This window comes from Rhinoderma darwinii, chromosome 1 (genome assembly GCF_050947455.1).
Source record: "Rhinoderma darwinii isolate aRhiDar2 chromosome 1, aRhiDar2.hap1, whole genome shotgun sequence".
Classification (NCBI taxonomy): Eukaryota; Metazoa; Chordata; class Amphibia; order Anura; family Rhinodermatidae; genus Rhinoderma; species Rhinoderma darwinii.
Genome location: NC_134687.1, coordinates 117,893,327 through 117,912,565, shown reverse-complemented (window position 1 = coordinate 117,912,565; position 19,239 = coordinate 117,893,327). Strand labels below are relative to the sequence as shown.

The 19,239-nt window shown below is 36.9% G+C and overlaps 1 protein-coding gene across 1 annotated transcript in view; it reads right to left on the bottom strand.

Annotated features, from left to right (window-relative positions):
• The window catches only part of PDGFC (platelet derived growth factor C), a 319,189-nt gene extending 301,357 nt beyond the window's left edge, over positions 1–17,832 (bottom strand). Inside the window, exons 1-2 of the mRNA XM_075860312.1 lie at positions 17,290–17,832; positions 16,707–17,160 (exon numbers count right to left, since the gene is read on the bottom strand). Of these exons, the coding sequence (XP_075716427.1) occupies positions 16,707–16,830 (124 nt within the window). The 5' untranslated portion in view covers positions 16,831–17,160; positions 17,290–17,832. The remainder of the gene's footprint in view (positions 1–16,706; positions 17,161–17,289) is intronic.
• Positions 17,833–19,239: the final 1,407 nt, after the last annotated feature.

Sequence of the window (19,239 nt, the reverse complement as noted above, 5' to 3'; positions counted from 1 at the left end):
GATTACCCTTCTATGATGCCCATATGCTCTAATAAGGGATATGGACAGGGCAAGTCCCTTTAAGTAACTAAGAGTAAAAAACACAAATCCCACTTAGGGCTCATTAAGTCAAACATTTATGTAGTCCGTGTGACGGCCGTCACACGGACTCATGTACTTTAATGGGGCCATTCACACGACCATAGTTTCAACGGAAGGGTCCGTGAAAAAATAGGACTATTTTTTTTGAGATGCACGAATCCCTCATAGACTCTAGTCTATGGGGGATGCGTGATAACGCGTCCTGCGGGAGTGCAGCACAGGTGCACTTCGGACATGAAAAACTGTCGTTTTTCACGTCCGCGGTTTGCTACGTTCATCTGCATGTAGCCTTATACTGAGAATAAAATACAGATCACATATGGATTGAAATCCGAGGTAATGATATTACGTGTAAAAGTACCTCTGTTAAACAGAGGTAAATAAAACAGATAAATTTAAATAAAAGAAACAAAAAACGATGTATGTTGTTAGTAATGTGTGTATGTGAGAAGAAATGTCATCTTTTAGACAATTACTTTGAAAAAACATTAAACTTTTCTGCAGGTGTTATAAAAAAATTCATTTTAGTTAAGTAGCTGAGAAAATATCTTCATCCTACTGGGTGGTACATTTTTTCCTCTCGATATTTCAACACTAATCATCTGATGCATTCATGTCTACAAGATCCAATTAAACCGGACTAGATTTGCAGTTCACATCTGCATGTCAATACGTATCCAAGTAATCTATGCTCTTTGACATTTACGCAAGAACAGATTGATTATTGGATTACACTAAGAAGAACTCCCTAAGAGAGAGGGCACAGTGTCAGACCACCTAAAACAATTGTCAGTGCCGTCACGTCATCGAACAAGGGTCCATTCCCACAATGAACACAGAGCGTGGTGGCAACATACCAAAAAGAGGTGAAGAGTTTAGTCACGCAACTGTGAGATTGCGGAATAATCTTCTTTAATTGAGTAACAGTTAACAAAGAGAATACAGCTTTGTAGAATGGAAAAGTTTCCACCATCATGTTATTTGCTGAAAATCCACTGAATTATGCTACAGATTGACGTTCACATCATTTAAATTAGGTCTCAATAAAGGGAAGCTCTGGTACAAAACAAACTTATTATTGTATTTTGAACTTTGAACATTGGCGAGAAGATGATTTTGGAATCCACCAACAATCTCATGGTCAGTCCATTGTCTAAAATCCAATGTTTGGGGAAAAAAAAATATACAATTTTTTATTTATTTTTTCTATCCAGTTCTATGGTGTCCCATGAGATAAGTGTATCGTAGCTACTAATCTCCCTATGCCTCAATAGAATATACTTACAAGTGTTGGCTTAGCAATAATAAAAGGGAACATGGAAATTTACCAGTTGATTTGTTGACTAATAGATCTTTTATAGAATGCCCATGGTCAGTTTTAGGATAAGCAAACACAACAATGTCCTCGGGAGCTGCATCTCTACAGGGACCTGAGGCCTCCACATTAGAAAAGCAGTCACTTTAAAGCTGAACCCCTAGCTGAACAACTGCATAGAGGTTATGCATTGCATTTTATCTGTACAATTATGTCCAATGCCACCTTTGCTTTAATTTGGTTAAGTTCTCCAATTTATCACAAAACAAATTCAGTACAATATCGCGACGTCCTAGCAAAATCCTGATCAGGCTGCAATTCACAGCACAACCACTTGGTGGACACAGACATCAAAACAGAGTATTTCGAAATCCTGATTTTTTTTGGAAAGCTGTTCATCTCACGCTACGCATCTCAGGATATGTTGAGATAAGAGGAAAGGTAAGGATGGACACATCTGTATGTATATTCTATTTAATTGTCTGCTTATCTTATCCTTTCCTTTATCTGTCCAACCTGTGTGTCTCTTCTTCCTGTTTCGCCGTATATTCATACATCCTATTTTAAGTATTAAAATGTAAATTAGTATTTGTAAGGCACTACAAATCAGAATGGATAATTTTGTGACTTAAAATTGAATATACAGAAGTTTAAAAATCCTGAAAATCAGATCGCACATTTTCTATTTTCCATATTCTATTTTCCATTTTCAGTACTATTTAAACCCAAAAATTGGTGTTCAAGTTGTGGTATAGTAGAGTTATTTATTTCTCTTTTTTATTTAGTTACCTGGCACATTCATTGATATATGACAAAACAGGTCTGAGCACTGCTATAATACATGCCTGTGTGCTGACTTGTGTTGTATAAAGCATTGCTTCACTATTAACACTCATTTTTAAATTGTCCTTCTCTCAATAAGCCAAATTGGAATTATTGCCTTTGATTAAGGTTGAGTGAGCAATTTTTACCAACAGAATAAATCTAATATGTTTTTTATCTCAAAACTTTTACCTCTCCGCTACAAATATACTGCAATAAAAAAAAAGCCATATCCTAAGACATCTATAATTAATAACTAATTCTTAATATACATTGTTGATTTTAATGGAAGAGTTGAGGTGTTCTTATATGGCATCTACTGAAGTTAAAGGGACTGTCTGCACTACACTTTTCCATAGGCAAAGGTTGTCCATATGGTGAATGTCAGCATTACTTGATCCAATTTTAGGCCCTGTCTAATAGCGGTCCAAATCAATTACCTCAATAAGTTATTATAGGGCATTTAGACTTATGGAACAACCCATTTATTGAGTATTTATTGATTTAATTGAATGCAAGCAGTCCCTGATCGAGGTCTAGGTTCTGTATATTAGTGGTCTCAATCAACTACTGTAACTCAACAAGCCCTCACTAAATGACCATCTGTACATCCTTTGCTACTGTACATACTGTATGACTATTGGTTACTACTAGGCTGTACTAGTGCTTTATATTCGTTTTTCATTTTTCTTAGCATCAGCTGCTTACTATATAAAGATTTTTCTGTTATTTCGTTATAAAACAGGACTAACAACTGGTAATGTTGAGCATTATTTTTCCAGGGGCACCAAATGTATTATACTTTATTAATCTTACAGGATATATGAAAAAAATAGTAATCTGATATAAAACGGCAATTACTAATCTTTCAAAATGAGGTGGCAGCATTATAACACTCCACATTTCTTACATATGGAATATAAAAAGCAGTATTTAAATAACAGAAAAACAGGATACAAATGGGTTTGTATGGGCACTGCTGCTGCAGTATGTTCTCTGTGGACACGGCTAGGTGACTAGTTTATGATTTTAGTTCTGTGGCTGGCACAATTTTTGGGGATAATTCTTTATAATGTGTACATTGTTATGGCAATTATTTGTGGTGTGCTTGCTGTACTGACACTATTGTTTGGCCTACAATGCTGTATGGGCACTGAAGTTTGGAAAACCTGCAAGGTGTGACCACTGTGTATTTATCAGTTGTGGCACCAGTGTGGATACAATTTGGGGGGTTAATAGGGTCACTAGTTCAGAGCACTCTAGAAACCCAGTGTTGCCTTGAGATTTATAACTATGGTTGTTTTGGCGTGTGGTTATGGTAATAAGAGGTTTACGATACAACTGAAAAACGTGCAAAGGCACATGTTTCTATGAGGCTTCTGAGTGGCTGCTAGCCATTACTGTGACTCCCAAAAAACAGTTAGATAGCCACCCCTGTAATATATATCGGTAAAATAAAAGTACTGGCTACATGAATATGTATCCAATCAATGCAACTTCTGGATGGAGTTTGTATATTCTTCCAGCCACTCCAGTTTCCTACCAGGCTTAAAAAAATAATAAGCTTCCTATAAAATTGGCCTAAGAATGTAAGGATATAAGATTGAGACACACATTTTGGTTAGGGCCGATGTACTTTCCTTGTAAAGCACTACAAATGTGTTGTTGATGTACAAATCAGGAAAACTAAATGATGAAAAACAAATAATAATAATACAAATATTCTCAGGAAAAGATGGAGAAATACACAAAGAACATTGTATTGTGTGCAGTCACTTTCTAGAGTTCTTTTTCTTTTCCATCATATTATTAATAATGTAAATCACAGATCTACATACCCTGACAGACTCTGTTTAGGAACATTGGTGGACCAGTGGGCGCTGATGGGTAGAGATTTCAGAACACAGCTGAACTCATCTCATTGCTCAGTTCGAATACTTTTGGTATTGAGTAAAATAAAGATTACCATGGCCATGCTCACTTGTTATGAACAGCCTAGAGAATTTTGCAAAAAAAAAAACATATCCATGCAGAAGTTGTACAACAGAAGCTGATTCGACAAGTCTATGTGTGGGCAAGTAAAAAGTTTAAAAAGAAAGACTTAGACTTTTATGCATAGCAGAGATATAGGGCAAGTAACTGCACCAGGACTTCAGGATGAATGGATAGATGTTGGTTTATTCACCAAAAGGAGAAGAGTGAAAGAGAGAGAGAGTGAGAGAGATATTTTTTTCAGTATAATAAGACAGTCTCAGAATAACAATAGTTATTACTTATTTCTTCAGTAATAAGACAATTTTCCAATGTCCAACTTATCGTATAACTAAGTTTATAGAGATGATGTACTTCAGAGATCTATATTATATTTTCTTCTTCTCAGAAACATATTGAATATAATAACACTTCAAAGGTACATATTCTATTGACTTCTCTTCAGAAACAAGTTTTAGTGATATAACACTTCAGAGATATGTATCCTATTACTTCTCTTCAGAAACATCTTTTGTTGGTATAACACTGTCCACTGTCCTCAAATCTTTTACATTCACTCTTTATATCACTCCTTGATATGATCTTCCTAGCAGGTGTCTTACTGGTATATTTACCCTCACCAGACAATCCACCTGTAAACTATCACATCTAAGTTATGAAGTCAGAGACACGCTGTCACTGAAGCCGTCAGGTCTGCGGAACTGACTGATTGATTCAGTGAATAGCGCTAGATACAGCTGCTCTGTATAGAGAATACAGAGCAGCTGTATCTAAACAAGTAAAAGTAATTTTTAATAAACAGTAACAAAACACACTGATACACCTTTTTATTAACAATAAATAATGTTGCCTTTCAAAGTTGTACATAGCCTTTAACCTGTTAGTGACCGCCAATACGCCTTTTCACGGTGGTCACTAATGGGCTTTATTTTGATGTATACACCTTTTCATGGTGCTGCATCTGAATAAATAAACAGAGCAGGGAGCCGTTAAATCTCCCTGCTCTCAGCTACCAAAGATAGCTGAGAGCTGGGAGCAGCGCTGCTCGAACGGGCGAGATCAATATCAGTATTGATCTCAATCGTTTAACCCCTCAGATGCGGCGCTCAATAGCGAGTGCCGCATATGAGTGGTTTTGGAGAGAGGGAGGGTGCTACCTATCTCATCCCACCGGCATCCTTCGATAAGATCGCAAGGTGTTGGTGTCTTCTATGGCAGGTCTGCCTTTAGTTAATGCCAGCTAGGCCATATCAAAGGGATGGCCTAGCAGATGCCTGTCCGTTTTACACGGACAGGCAGTAATACACTGCAATACAAAAGTATTGCAGTGTATTATAAAAGCGATCGGATGATTGCATAGTGAAGTCCCCTAGTGGCACTAGTAGAAAAGTAAAAAGAAAGTGTAATAAAGTTAATAATAAAAAACTAACTGAAAAAAATATTCAAAACCCACTTTTTCCCCTTCCAAAATGCTTTATTATTAAAAAAACAACAAAAAGAAGTAAAGAGGTAAACATATTTGGTATCGCCGTGTCCGTAATGACCCCAACTATAGAGTTATTACATTATTTAAACCGCTCGGCGAACGCCGTAAAAAATAAAAAACAATGTAAGAATTGCTGTTTTCTGTGCCTTAAAAAAAAATGTGATAAAAAGTGATCCAAAAGTCGCATCTATTCCAAAATGGTACCAATAAAAGCTAAAAGTCGTCCAGAAAAAAAAAGCCCTCAAACAACTGCATCGACGGAAAAATAAAAAAGTTATGGCTCTTCAAATATGGAGACACAAAAACAAATAATTTTGAAAAAAAGAGTTATTACTTTGTAAAAGTAGTAAAGCATACAAAATCTATATAAATTTGGCATTGTTACAATTGTAACGACCCGCTGAATAAAAATTATTGTGTTATTTATACCACACGGTAAACGGCATAAATTTAGGATGCAAAAAAGAGTGGTTAATAAAAGTTAATCAATAACTTCTATGTACCCAAAAATGGTGGTATTAAAATACTAACTTGTCCTGCAAAAAACAAGACCTTATACAGCTATATCGACGCAAAAATAAAAAAGTTATAGTTCTTTGAATGAGACTATGGAAAAACTTAAAAAAATAGCTTGGTAGTAAAGGCCTAAAATAGGCTTGTCACAAAGGGGTTAACTTAGTCATGCAGCAACATCGATATATACATATGTGTATATATGTATTATTTTTACCAATTATGTTTTCTCTTTACATATATATATATATATACCAAAGAAATCTCCATTATGTTAGCTCATGGGGGAATAGAACATGACTCTTACACACATTTGCACAGGCCTAAATCATCGCTCGTCCTGAGGCGTAACCTCTGACCTCAGATGCCATATAAGTCTATATATAGAATGTCATAGAATCTGCTTGTCAAAAATTCAATTTATAGGAAAATAAACTTCCCTGATGTTACATTTTGAGCACTTCATAGTTATCCATCAACATCTGCTACTGATATAAACATGTTTAGTGTATATTAGCGATAGAATATCCAATTAGGAAGGGTAACTTTACACAGTTATGAGTAACCTCCCTTAAGAATTTCTAAATGCGAACCCCTGTCTTTTCTGGCAGTACAAAGAATTTCCTAGTGGTGACAAATGTGTTATTAAGCCCTTAAGTAATAAACTGAACATGAACCTTGATGTTGATAAAGCAATTTTGAGCACAAACTAAATGTTTCAAGACTTTTATCTATTCTACATTCCATTCTGCATTGATCTGAGGTTCTACACATACTGTACAGACATCTCTTTTCTTTTGATAGCTTATTCAAACAAAAGTGGACAGGTCTTTATAATAACTTAGCATGGCTGATAGCGAGAAGGAAAGCATTTGAGGTCACGGAATTGAAGGCGTATATCAGAAATCACTACCAGGATTACCATGGCGTCAGCTACGGAGAGGCAGAAGCTGAAGGGATTGGATGAGGATGAGAGTGAACGAGATATAAAAATATAAGGAAACCTATAGTGAGACAAAGTTTGGCAAATGCGGCTGAAGTGACATATGCTGTTGCCCTGATATGATTACTGAATCCATATGTAGAAGGTTGACACATATGTTTGATACCATTGAGTAAGCAAGCGGTAAAACAAAATTATGTGATTGAGAGGAAATGACACCGACCATGAAACCAAAAGCTGCATGGTCAAATAGGGAATATGATAAAAACTGTTCATAACCACTAACACATTTCACACATTAATATTAGTAATTTGGTCATGTAAAATCAGCCTTTTTAGGTACACTTCTTCTGTAAATTGCCGGTGTACATTTACATTTGTATTTTCTAACCTTCATATGCCTAATGAAGGGGCCAGTTTAACCCTAGAACACAGCCTGTTGATAGAGTTCTTATTCATATGAGCCATCTGAGTCCTTCTTCTGCTGACAGTGCCCCAGACTGTCTAGCCATTTCTACTTACCAATTGATAAGGTAAAGGTTGGGCTTTGTGAAATAAGAGCATAGGAATGGCCATTCATTTCAATGTTTGCCTCCCTTTATGCTGTGTATACTATGGAGTTGAGAAGTATAATGAAAAATCTGTATGAATCTTACACTGTGGATCCCAAATGATATAGTATATATCTGAATTGTGTATAGCTATTGCTTGTAAAATGCAGGTGGACAAAAATTTGGCTACAATTTTGATCTTCTTACAGAGTATATATTTCCTAACCCCTTGGCAACATTTGACATAACTGTGCATCATGGTCGGTAAAGGGTTTCTGCAATTTGCCGTAACTGTACGGCACGCTGATGGAGTTGATACTAAGGCTGACACTCTGCTGTAACGGCCCGAATCGAAGCTACCTCTGATCCCGGCCATTTAACCCCTTAGATGCCTCGGTCAATGCTGACCGTAACATCTTAGAAGGGGCTCCCTCTGTACCTCTGACACGATTGTGGAGTGCCGTTGGTTGCTATGACAACCGAAAAACCTAACAATGGCCTCCTGGACTGCCATGTGCAGAAGCCTAAAGGCAGGGCCTAATAGACTGACTGTCTTTACATAAGTAGTGCAATGTATTATACCAGTGATCAGGCAGTTGGAACTTCTAGTCTTCTAGTAGTACTTAAAATAAAAGTAAACCAATTAAAGAAAAAAGCCTTCTAGAAAAAAAAAAGTACAATTCAAGTTCAAAGCCGATAAGTCTTTTATTATTGGAAAAGCCGAAAACATAAAAAAGTATACATAATTTGTATCGCTGTGTCTGTAACGACCTGAACGACAAAACTATAACATGTTTTATCTCGCACAGTAAACGCCGTAAACAAATCATAATAACAATGCCAGAATTGCTGTTTTTTTTGCTCGCCTCCCCTACAAAAATTAGAGCATGCGCCCCAAAATGGTACCAATAACAACTACAGCGCGTCCCACATAAAACAAGACCGACACAAAAATAAAATAAAGTCATGACTTAAAAAGTGATTTTATTGTACAAGAGCTATAAAAAATAAAAAATAAAACAATATAAATAAACCAGCTCTAAGTATCTGCTATGGAATCTGAACTTTACAAATTAGAATATAAGTAAACATGAATCAGCTTGACACTGGCATATTCTTGAAGTCAACAAGCTATGAAGCCACAAATAGGAAACTAAATTTCATATTTATGAGCCATAAATACCTAGAACATGTAGAATTTAACTTGGCACTAGTAATAAAAACCCTCTGGCCACAAAATGCTTTTTTTTCTCTCCTGCCACTGCCCTTCTTCAAGATTAAAGGGTTCAATAGGCATTACATTCCAGTGGTTTAGTGAAGAAAATTAGAAAAGAAACTCTAATATGTCATGTGATGTCCACTTTGGGTGCATATAAAATCCTGTCTAGTCAACCATCAAAAGTCCCTGGAGCATGGAGTCATGAAAATAAAACTAATGGGGTAACTCTATACCAGCCCTTGTAGGATTTCCCAAGAAGGATCATTACTGTCAGTATACTATGATTGAACAACTAGATCAGCAACATATCTACAAAGAACGCTCTGTAATAAGCTATTTTTGACATTTTCTTTCTGTAAGAGCTACAGTTAAGTGATTTTGCCAAGGGCATCACTTAAACAAGCCCAGAGGATACTTGATGGGTATACACCTGCACATGAGCCACGCATTTTGACACTTTAAGAACTTCAAGCCGATAGTTTTAGGCTATTACTTGTAAAGACAGGGTAGTTCTCAGGAGTTTATACTTCTGAGATGTTGAATTACTTCTGATTAAATCTACAACAGATGTCTCAAAAGACTACTTTAACCATGTAGATTTGGTTAATTAGACTATAACTACAAACATCACTGCAGGTAGTAAATACATATCAACAATTCCAGCTGCGGTCGACTACACGGCCATTAGAAATATCATCTCAAGCAGATTTCCAAAGGTTCACAATAAATAGGTCCATGATTTATTGTGGATTGTGATATTGGTCTTGTATATATTATTTCAGGTATTAAAGTCTGTTACCATCATACTTAACTCATTAATGATCCTGTGGAAGAATATATCTAAAATATCTATTAGCTTTGAAGTCATGATCAATTATCAAAGTCTTACATAAATTGAATGTGACTTTTTCCTATAAACAGTTTTCAGTCCAAGTTCATTCCCATGTCTTTGGCTATAAGGATTTCTCTTTAATAACATGCTTTCAGCCCTAAAGCTGTGCATATGCCTGAATCATTGTATTTGCCTTTTAGCTTTAAATTGAAAACAGTATTGTTGATCTAAGGACCAAGAAAAAAAAAAGATCTTTACGTTTCTGAAATGGTGACTATAAAGAATAACTTTCGCAGCTCAGAAGTCAAAGTCAACATGGTATTTGCTATTCAGACCTATTGCTCCAGTTGACACTGCGGAACTACAAGTAAAGCCAAAACATTTATATGTAAATGTAGAAAACAGGGCAATATTTAAAGAGGTTATGGACATCCTAGGTCGGGGTCTGCTGCTCAGGACCCTAATCTATTAACCAGAGTGGAGAGCCAGTAACAAAAACATCTCTCTTTCTGGCGGACCCTGCCCTTCAATTTATTACATGGTTGGCCAATCATTTGACCAGCTTGCGTGTATCCCCTACATAATTGTCCTGATGTGATACCGCTTTAATGAAAACTTTTTGTATAGCTATAACGTCTATGTCCACATTCAGACTTTCAACTACTTTGGTCTATAGGTATTGCCCTACACCTCCAAACATTGGCAGTGGAAACATACTCCAAAAGCATTAATTGTAAACAACCCGAAGGTAAAGAAAATCCCATTATGGGTGTGGAAATGAATAGGGAAGGGTGTATTTACGAGCTGTTATAAAATGCCTGAGGACACATTATCCTTGTATAACAGCAGTTCTACTAAATTGCTCTTCATTCATGTGCATGCATACTGACAGAATGTAGATCGAATGAAGGTGAAAAAAATATATACGGCCCAATGAAACTTGAACGATGCTACTTAATAAGATAATGACGTAAATTGTAAAACAAAATGGCAATCTTTATTTTTTTTTCTTATAACTACAAATTTTTATTTACAGTTCACAGACATAAATGTCAGGATAAATTGAGCAGTCAAGTGTATTGGAGCAAAGGCTTTCTCTCAGATTGAGCTATTGGCAATAATGAATACTAAGGGTCATCTTGTTTTGTGAGAATTACAGCTGCAAGGAAGGACTTTATATAAAAAGTAACTTTAAATAAAGGTGTTTTTTGATGACTGAAATCGTGAACTTGTGAACTTGACTGGCTGTCTTGTCTTATAAAATCAGAAGACATTGAAGGTAATAAGGAGGCATGTCACATATAGTACCATATCAACAATCACACGTGTTCTTTCATTTAAATAGACTACATGTAAAAATCGAACAATGTAATTGGTGCGGTAGCTCTTAACATTTGTCATCCTCACATGGATAATTACTAACATCGTGAAAATAAGCCCATTAGTTGGCAATTATACCATCGCCATAAAACGTTAACATTTTTGGTGTTTAGTGCAGATTTGCACATGAACATTGTGAATAAGTAGCTTAAATAGTGGATTTTAATGTAACCACAAACAATAATGCTACCCATTATCAAACTGTTTCTGATGGTAAGTGAGTATAAATGTGCAGGAAATGGTAGTGATGCACAGAAAACCATATCTCAGGAGCATTAGATGACTTTCAACAGACTGATGGCATATTAGGCTCTTACGGCAATACAGTTGAGGCATACAAAGATCTAGATGTTTACCTGTCAAACTTATGTCTAAGGGCTCATGTACAATCTGTTTTACGGCTCCATACATGCTCCAAATTGTACGTAGCTGTAACACGGCACTCATAGAGTCTATGGGGCCATTCTGTACCACCATATGCTCCTGATTTGTCACCAAGACATAGGGAGGTTTTTCTCTCTATTTTTTTATGTGGAATCTAACAAAAAAAATGGTGGTATTCTACCCTAGAAGCTTATGAATCCATCACAATATAGGAGTATTACTATAATTCAACATATTAAGATACTTTTTTTGCTATCCAATCATATCCATCAGCCCATAAAACTGGTGTGAATGGGGCCAAAGCCGATTGCATATTATACAGTTATGACTATACTGGATTTAATCACTTTGCCTATTCATAGCCAATTTATTGACTTCCTATGCCTAACTGGAAATATACACAGAGGCAAGTCAGTGTAACAATAAAACCATTACATCTGGAAAAGTCTCTGTTCATATATTAGCATGAATCCATGTATGTGCATATTTTTTTCCAAGTGCTCCACATTTATTGGTATGAGTACATTTTCCAGGTCATATATGATGATCTGTTGTTCCTGGTTTAGCTGGTGTTTTTTGAATCTTTATAACGTTGCATATGAGTTCAGTTGTGTTTAATGATTTCCTTAAAATATTCTTTCTATGTGTGATTGTCACGGTTTTATCAGTGTTCTGTGTATTTTAGAAAATTATGTGGGTAGTCTATCCATTTAACTTACATAAGTAGTTCAACCAGTAATGTACTGTAACAGGAACATCAATACTTATCTTTAAATGATTTTATATCTTTTGTAAACTCTGGTGTACATAAAATTTTCCTTAATGCCCGAGAGGTACATCCTGGTGGATGGTTTCATAGAATATTTTGTGGATGATCTATATCAGCAGTTGCTATGAAGATCCTTGGCAGTTTGGGTTCATACGGGCAGACAGTTTTCTTAAAACTCACCCACATTGAAATTGTAGGTAAAAATGCTTTTGAACCACCGGAAAAATATGTTTTTGTAGGAAACTAAAAACAGTCATGCCTCATGAGCTTAGCTACAAGCACAGATAAAATCAAGATACAGTCGGGAAGAAATTTTTCCCCTGTTAAGCTAAATTGGACAATATTTTATGAGTATTTTTCTACTTCTGTGTCAGGCAGGATTTATTAGGTTTATTTTTTTCTCTAGTTGAACTCGATGGACAAGTGTTTTTTAATTTATCCTTACTTGCATATAGACAATTATTTGTTGTTGTATATAACTGATTGAAGACCTGGTGTAGAATAAGGTCATGACCAAAGCGACCACTTATTACTGTTCAATGCACTAGGGAGCATATGGAGGAAATAGTTAACAGAAACTAGCAATGCAAGCAATGACTAAAAAAAAAGTCCCTACCACTATGTTTTATCACCAGTGGGGTAACATAAAACTTGCACTCTCCTTTGTTAATAGTGAACTGTAATTCTGTTCTCTACTAGTGTACATAATGATGATATCAGTGCCATAACTTGAAGCTCATGGACCCGATGCAAAATCTGTAACACTCCCCCCAACCATCACATGCCATTTATACAGTACTGGTGTCCACTTATGTGGCAGAATGCCAGTTGCGCCCCCTCAGGCACTAGTGCCAATATGTGACTTCAGCCTCTGCACCCTCTACAGTTACGCTCGTGGATGGTATCACTAAACAATTGAACTGCTGTAACACGTGTTTCAGTACTGAAATCAGAAAAAGTCTGAATCAGGATTAATTTCAATTACTTTCAGCTCTCATGGCTCAGTAGCCTACTTGTTTAGACAGTTATTGGACATCAACTTGAATAATATAATAGAAGTCAGCATGGTCAATTATTAAGCTAAAATAATAGACAATGTGGGGGATCTAGTTTTTTATATTCTAGCTCTCATTTTTCATAGACCCTTTGAAAAACAAAAGCAGAATCCTGATTTGTTGGTAATGACTTCCCCATTTGAACAAGTTTTGATAAATCCCTATAGCTTTAAAATACCATACCAGGTCACCCTTAGGTAATGGGTGGGGTCTCATGATTCCAGGAGTTGTGAGGCCCACCATGCTGAGAGACATATCAAACTCTCTGCTCTGGATTTGAAAGATATTCAATCTGTAAAACGAGTAGTCCAAACTGTTGGAACTTTTCAGTTAAAAAAATATACAATAATAGGCATTATAGGGCACAAATGGTCAACCAGCCAACAATGGCTAGATGACCAGAACATAGGTGCATCCAAAGGGCCACTATGCCAGTGTGGAATAATAGTGTATTGTGGGCCATATTGCCCAACATGGCTAAAGAATATGGTGCTCGCTAATAAGCACAAAAAGAGGCAGAAAACTTGAATAAATCAGTTACAAGCCAAACTCATTTCATACCAACACAAACAGTGTTGAACAGTGAACAGGTGGCATTGCATTTTTAATGCAATTATAGCCAAAAACTGTCATAACTGCATCAGTAAATCTCTGCTTTAACGGGGTTGTCCACTACCGGACAACTGATGACCTATCCACTGGATAGATCAATAGTATATGATTGGCTGGTACGGTGCCTCTGGGCACCGGACGTCCATGCCGGAATCAGTTGGCTTGGAGTAGCGGCCGAGCTGCAGTATTGCAAATCTGCTCGTATTCAAGTGATTAGGAGCAGAGCTGAAGTTTGGTAGCAAGGCCGCTATGCAATGTACAGAGCCAATTGCTTCCCGCTCCGTACATTGCATACTGTGCAATGACATCCGGTACCCGCAGGCCACCGGATCAGCTAATCAGTGCGGGTCCGGGTGTCGACCCCCACCGATCATATACTGATGACTTATCCGGTAGATAGGTCATCAGTTGTCCGGTAGTGGACAACCTCTTTAATACGTTTATTCTACACAGTTCAATCATAGAAGAAAATACAAAGCACAATATAAGATTACTGGAATGTATGACAAATACACCAAATAAAGAAGTTTTTATTTATATATATTTTATGTTATTGGTAATTGTGCTGTTCAGTATACTGTATCTTTGCTGATAAAAATTAAGTTTTCTGCAATACCTTTTTTAGGCCAAAGAAGTGAAGTCTTTTAAGGACACATGCAAGTTCAAGGACTGAATGTTGGGAAAAATCGATCTAGGTAGGCTTAAATGTGACCCGCTTCTTCACTCATTATCTGAAACATTGACATAGACAAAGGAATGGCCAAACATGTATTACTTGGACGGGCAAAGCCCCCCAGATAGAGAGTCCCTGCTTGTTATTGGCTCTCTGCTTTGTCTCATAAAGGGGATCCCGAGCCAGAGATTCCCCTCAATGATGTCGAAATGCCCTAACAGGACATATGGACAGAGATGATGGGGCAACCCCTTTAATTGAAACAAGCACTTTCTGAGCTCAGACTTTGTAAAGTACTTTCAGTCTTTAGTAATTCAGTCCGTTAGAGCAGATCTCATAGACGGTCTACACAGACCATGCTGTTTGTTTACAGACATTATGTACAAGGCAATGCATGCGTACATACAGATTTAGGCAATGAATCAAACAACATGGGCAGGGTACTTTAGTCCCTAAAATATGTTTTCGGGCACAGAATGACTTACCTGTATTTTAATAAATGTGCATAAATAAAGCTCATTTCAATAATTTTGTAAGAGAAATTGGGGGAAAATCGAATAGAAACGAGTATTTCACTGAATAAGAAATTATGTTTTTTCTTCTATCTGGTAACTGTATAACTTTTCCTATTAATACTTTAAACACAATATTAAACATTATAGTCTACTGAGTCTAGACATTGTCTACGAAGTCTAGACATTTTAAAAACATAAAGCACAAAAAAACACAGCAAAGAACTATTTTTGGCACAAAATGCAGCATTTTAGAATATAATTTGCCCTGCCCTTTGACTGGTGAGACATGACAGAACTTGCAGGTCCAAAACAAGAACTAGACAACTACTAGTTGTCTGTGCTTGGATTACTAAACAGAAGGAATATTATCCTTAGATTTGACTTCCTTGAGAAGGTGCATTATTTTTCAACACAAAGAGGATAGACAAAGGTCATCTTGATCAGTTCCCGTCACAACATAGCAGGGATCCCCAGTCGTTTGATCAGTTTCCTTTGGTCCTTCACAGTGGAGTCTGATTAGAGACTGATCTCTATGCTGCTCTTTGATCAAGCTCTCTGGCAGTCTGCAGGTGCCATATGTCAACACATTAGCAAGCAGCATGCAAAAGCAATATCAGCTCTCTCACACAACTCTAGTGCATGTGATAAAGGCTTGTGTCCTGTTCCTTATCTAGACTGGCATTTAACCCATTCTATAAATTGCTCTGTACCACTCGAAAAAAGGAGGAAAAAAAGTCACATCCAGAGGAAAGGAAAAAAAACAAAAACAACAAAGTAACAGAAAAGGCCATTCATAGCTGCAAATAAAAAATGAATGTAAAAGTCAGCTTGATTTACAATTTTCAGCTGACATAAACGTGAGGAAATTCACATGGCCGGTGTTTTAGTGCCAAAGTATTACCGCAGGCACCACAACTCATGCAGATAGACCAGTGCTATTTATACACATGCTTTTTAATGTTCAATGCCATCAAACAACTTCACTTTTTATACTTCCCATTCTGTGCAGCAACTCATTTATTACTTCAATATATTCAAACAAAAATGACTTTATAATCTAAAGTCAACAACACACGGGTTTAAAAATCTGAATAATGTAAGTCCTATGGAGTTCAGAGGCTAGGCAAATTACACACCCTGAAGCTGCCCTTTTACATGAAAGAATCCTTTCTTTACACTCACCAAGCTCCAGCCCTTGGGATCTTTCATATAAGGGTTTTCTAAACATTTCAGGTACACTTGAAAGCTGAAAGTAATTCTCATTTCCTATGTGGGCTTAGCTTGTTTCCAGGACAGAAAGAAATAGAAGTCATTCACCAAAACCACAACGGATCTAGGGCTACAGGCACAAACATAAATAAATATGAAAGGAAGGACCCAGGTTTTTTTTTTCCGGCTTTTCTACCCTGGTGCCATGTTTTAAGTTCCTTTTTTTGTGGTACCTGACTTGTGCCGGTAAGACTATACCACATCAGTTATCCAAAAGTTAATGTGATTCCAGGAGAGGCAAATGACCTTTCAAGGCTTTAAATTATCAGCGTAAAAAAAGCAAATTTTGTCTTACCATTCTGTTCCTTAGCACTTCCAAAATGAAATTTGCTGTTGAGATTGGATTCAGCTTGTACTCCATGTAGCTGGAAGTCCAGGGTACACGTGAGGATTCGGAGAAGTAACAATAAGAGGATCATTTGGATGAATAGGGGTGAGCACAGATGCTAATGGCACTTGAGATTTGCAAGTTCACAGTCAGTCTCAGCAGAGCATGATAACTGCACCCTTGACCAGAGAGCACTGAGCCTGGTTGGGTAGCATTGGTGGCAGATGATCACTGGGTAGATCCTTCATAATCCCATGCAAAGCCAACACTTTTCCGATTTTCTTATTCTTTTCTGTCTCCAGTTTGGAAATCAAAAATAGATAAATTGATCAAATCCCCCTTGATCCGATGCAGTTTTAAATCCTTCAAGCAACGACGTTCAAAAAGGAAACTTAAAACAAAGAGTCTGACTGAACATATTCTAAGAAACAAATATATAAAAAAAAAACAATCTTTAGGAACACCTGTTAGCCCCACATTGAAACAAATGTACAAAAAGTTACAGGAAGCTTCAAGAAAGAGAATAATCCCCCCGAAACAAACAGTTTACCTTGTATAAACAAACAAAAATCAGTGAATGCTGAAAAAATTAGCATTATAAGTGAGAGCATTCATCCAGAGCTGTAAAAATGTGAAACTGTAGCTTGACACCAGCTTGAAAACAATGTGATAGTCAGCAAACGTGTCCCCTCAGGACATTGTGGGATAGGAACGTGTCTCTATACACCTCCCTTCTTTTTTTTCTCACCGGCAGTTCCTTTTTTAGGCAGTATCAAAGTCTGTGCTCCACTGCTGTGCTGATTATTTACCTTACTTTTTGGCTTGGCACCAAACTTCCTCACACTGTTTTGCAGATCAGAGCAGTGACCCAACAGCATGAAAGTAATGGAGCCAGTGAGTTCACCGCCTGGCAGCAGGTTCCAGTCAGCAGGGTGATCCTCTGGTGCTTAATAGGGCTGCAGGTCACTCAGGGGTTTGCTTGCTTTGCTGGTGGGATTTCTGTGCCTCTGAAAAACTCAGGAGTGAAAAGGAAACAATTCCTTAGCTGGGAGTCTGAGAGCTTAGTGTGGGTGTCTGTTTAAAGTTTTCTCCTAGCTGCAACAAATGGGAAAGAGTTTAGAGCTGATGAAAGTACTTGACTCCCTCTCCTTCTTCTCCTTCCTCCCCCCTCTCCTTTCTCTCTCACTTTCCTGAAGTTTCAGTGAATGCAGACTGCCACCTGGCGACTCAACAGGTGCTATAACAAAGACAAGGAGTCCGGGGAATCCCATCTCAGGCAGGACAAAAAGTTTAAAACTTAAGACGCTTAATAAAAATTTACACTTTAGATTTAACAAACTTTCATAATAGAAGTTTTATACGGTATGTAAAGTTAAACTTGACTCAGAATCATGAAATGCTATACTGTTTCATATAAAAAAAAAAAGATACAGCGTACATCACAAGTTAGTAGGCATTTATACATATTTAGGTATTTAGAAACAAAGTATAACTAATAATAATGAATTCATTTTTTAAAATATATTAAAAGCGCAAATAAATAACATTAAAATGAAATCGGGGGCGTTATTATCACAATATTGGTATTGTTGTGCACTATAGATCTTGTTGTGTGAATTGTGTTGAGTTGATCTTTCAGCGCTGATGGCTTTTGGAACAGGTGAACTTGGACGTCTGTTGTGTTAGTTTTATCGAACATGAAGGAAAAAAAAATCCCTGTGTTGCCAACTCAGAGGTAGCATATATATATATATATATATATACATACATACATACATACAGTACATGTAGCTCAGTAATGAATGTGACCTCTGGACAAGCTCTGAAAAACAGGTCCAAGCTGTGTAGGTGATAAAGAGTATTACTGAATTTCACAAACACTTCAAATCAGGCTTCCTACCCTGTGTATCAGTGCAAATAAGGGATTATGTGATACCATATATACAATAAAAGCAGTAGACCAGATGGGAGCAAAGTAAAAATCAAAATAATGCTGAACTTGTTTTTCAAAGGACTCAAAGTTATTTTGCTTTAAATGAATAGTCAGTATATAGTAATCAGCAATTGGTATACATTTATTTCACTTATATTTTACTCTTTCAACATATATTTTTTTCTACTTGTTTTTTCAGACAGATGGACTTAAACCATCCAAACACAGTGATATTTCTCTTATACTGGCCATAGACAGTGATATCAATTGTAAGATGGCTATACATAGTAAAATGACTTGTGTTATGTGACCCTCCTCCTTATGTATGTATATGTATACAGGGGCGCACCTGGGACAGGGAGGGGTTTGCTAGTAACTGGAATATCCCCTCTGAGCAGTTCAGGGCAAAACAAAATCTGTGAAAGGCTGCAACTCTTTATCCGCCCTAGGAGGACAGTTGGTGAATTTATTATTAAGCTAAATGAGAACTGTAAAATTCCCTATGAAGTGAAGTGGTATCTGGCACCAAGACATTAGCAGCAGATCCTTTAAGTCCTGTAAGCTGTG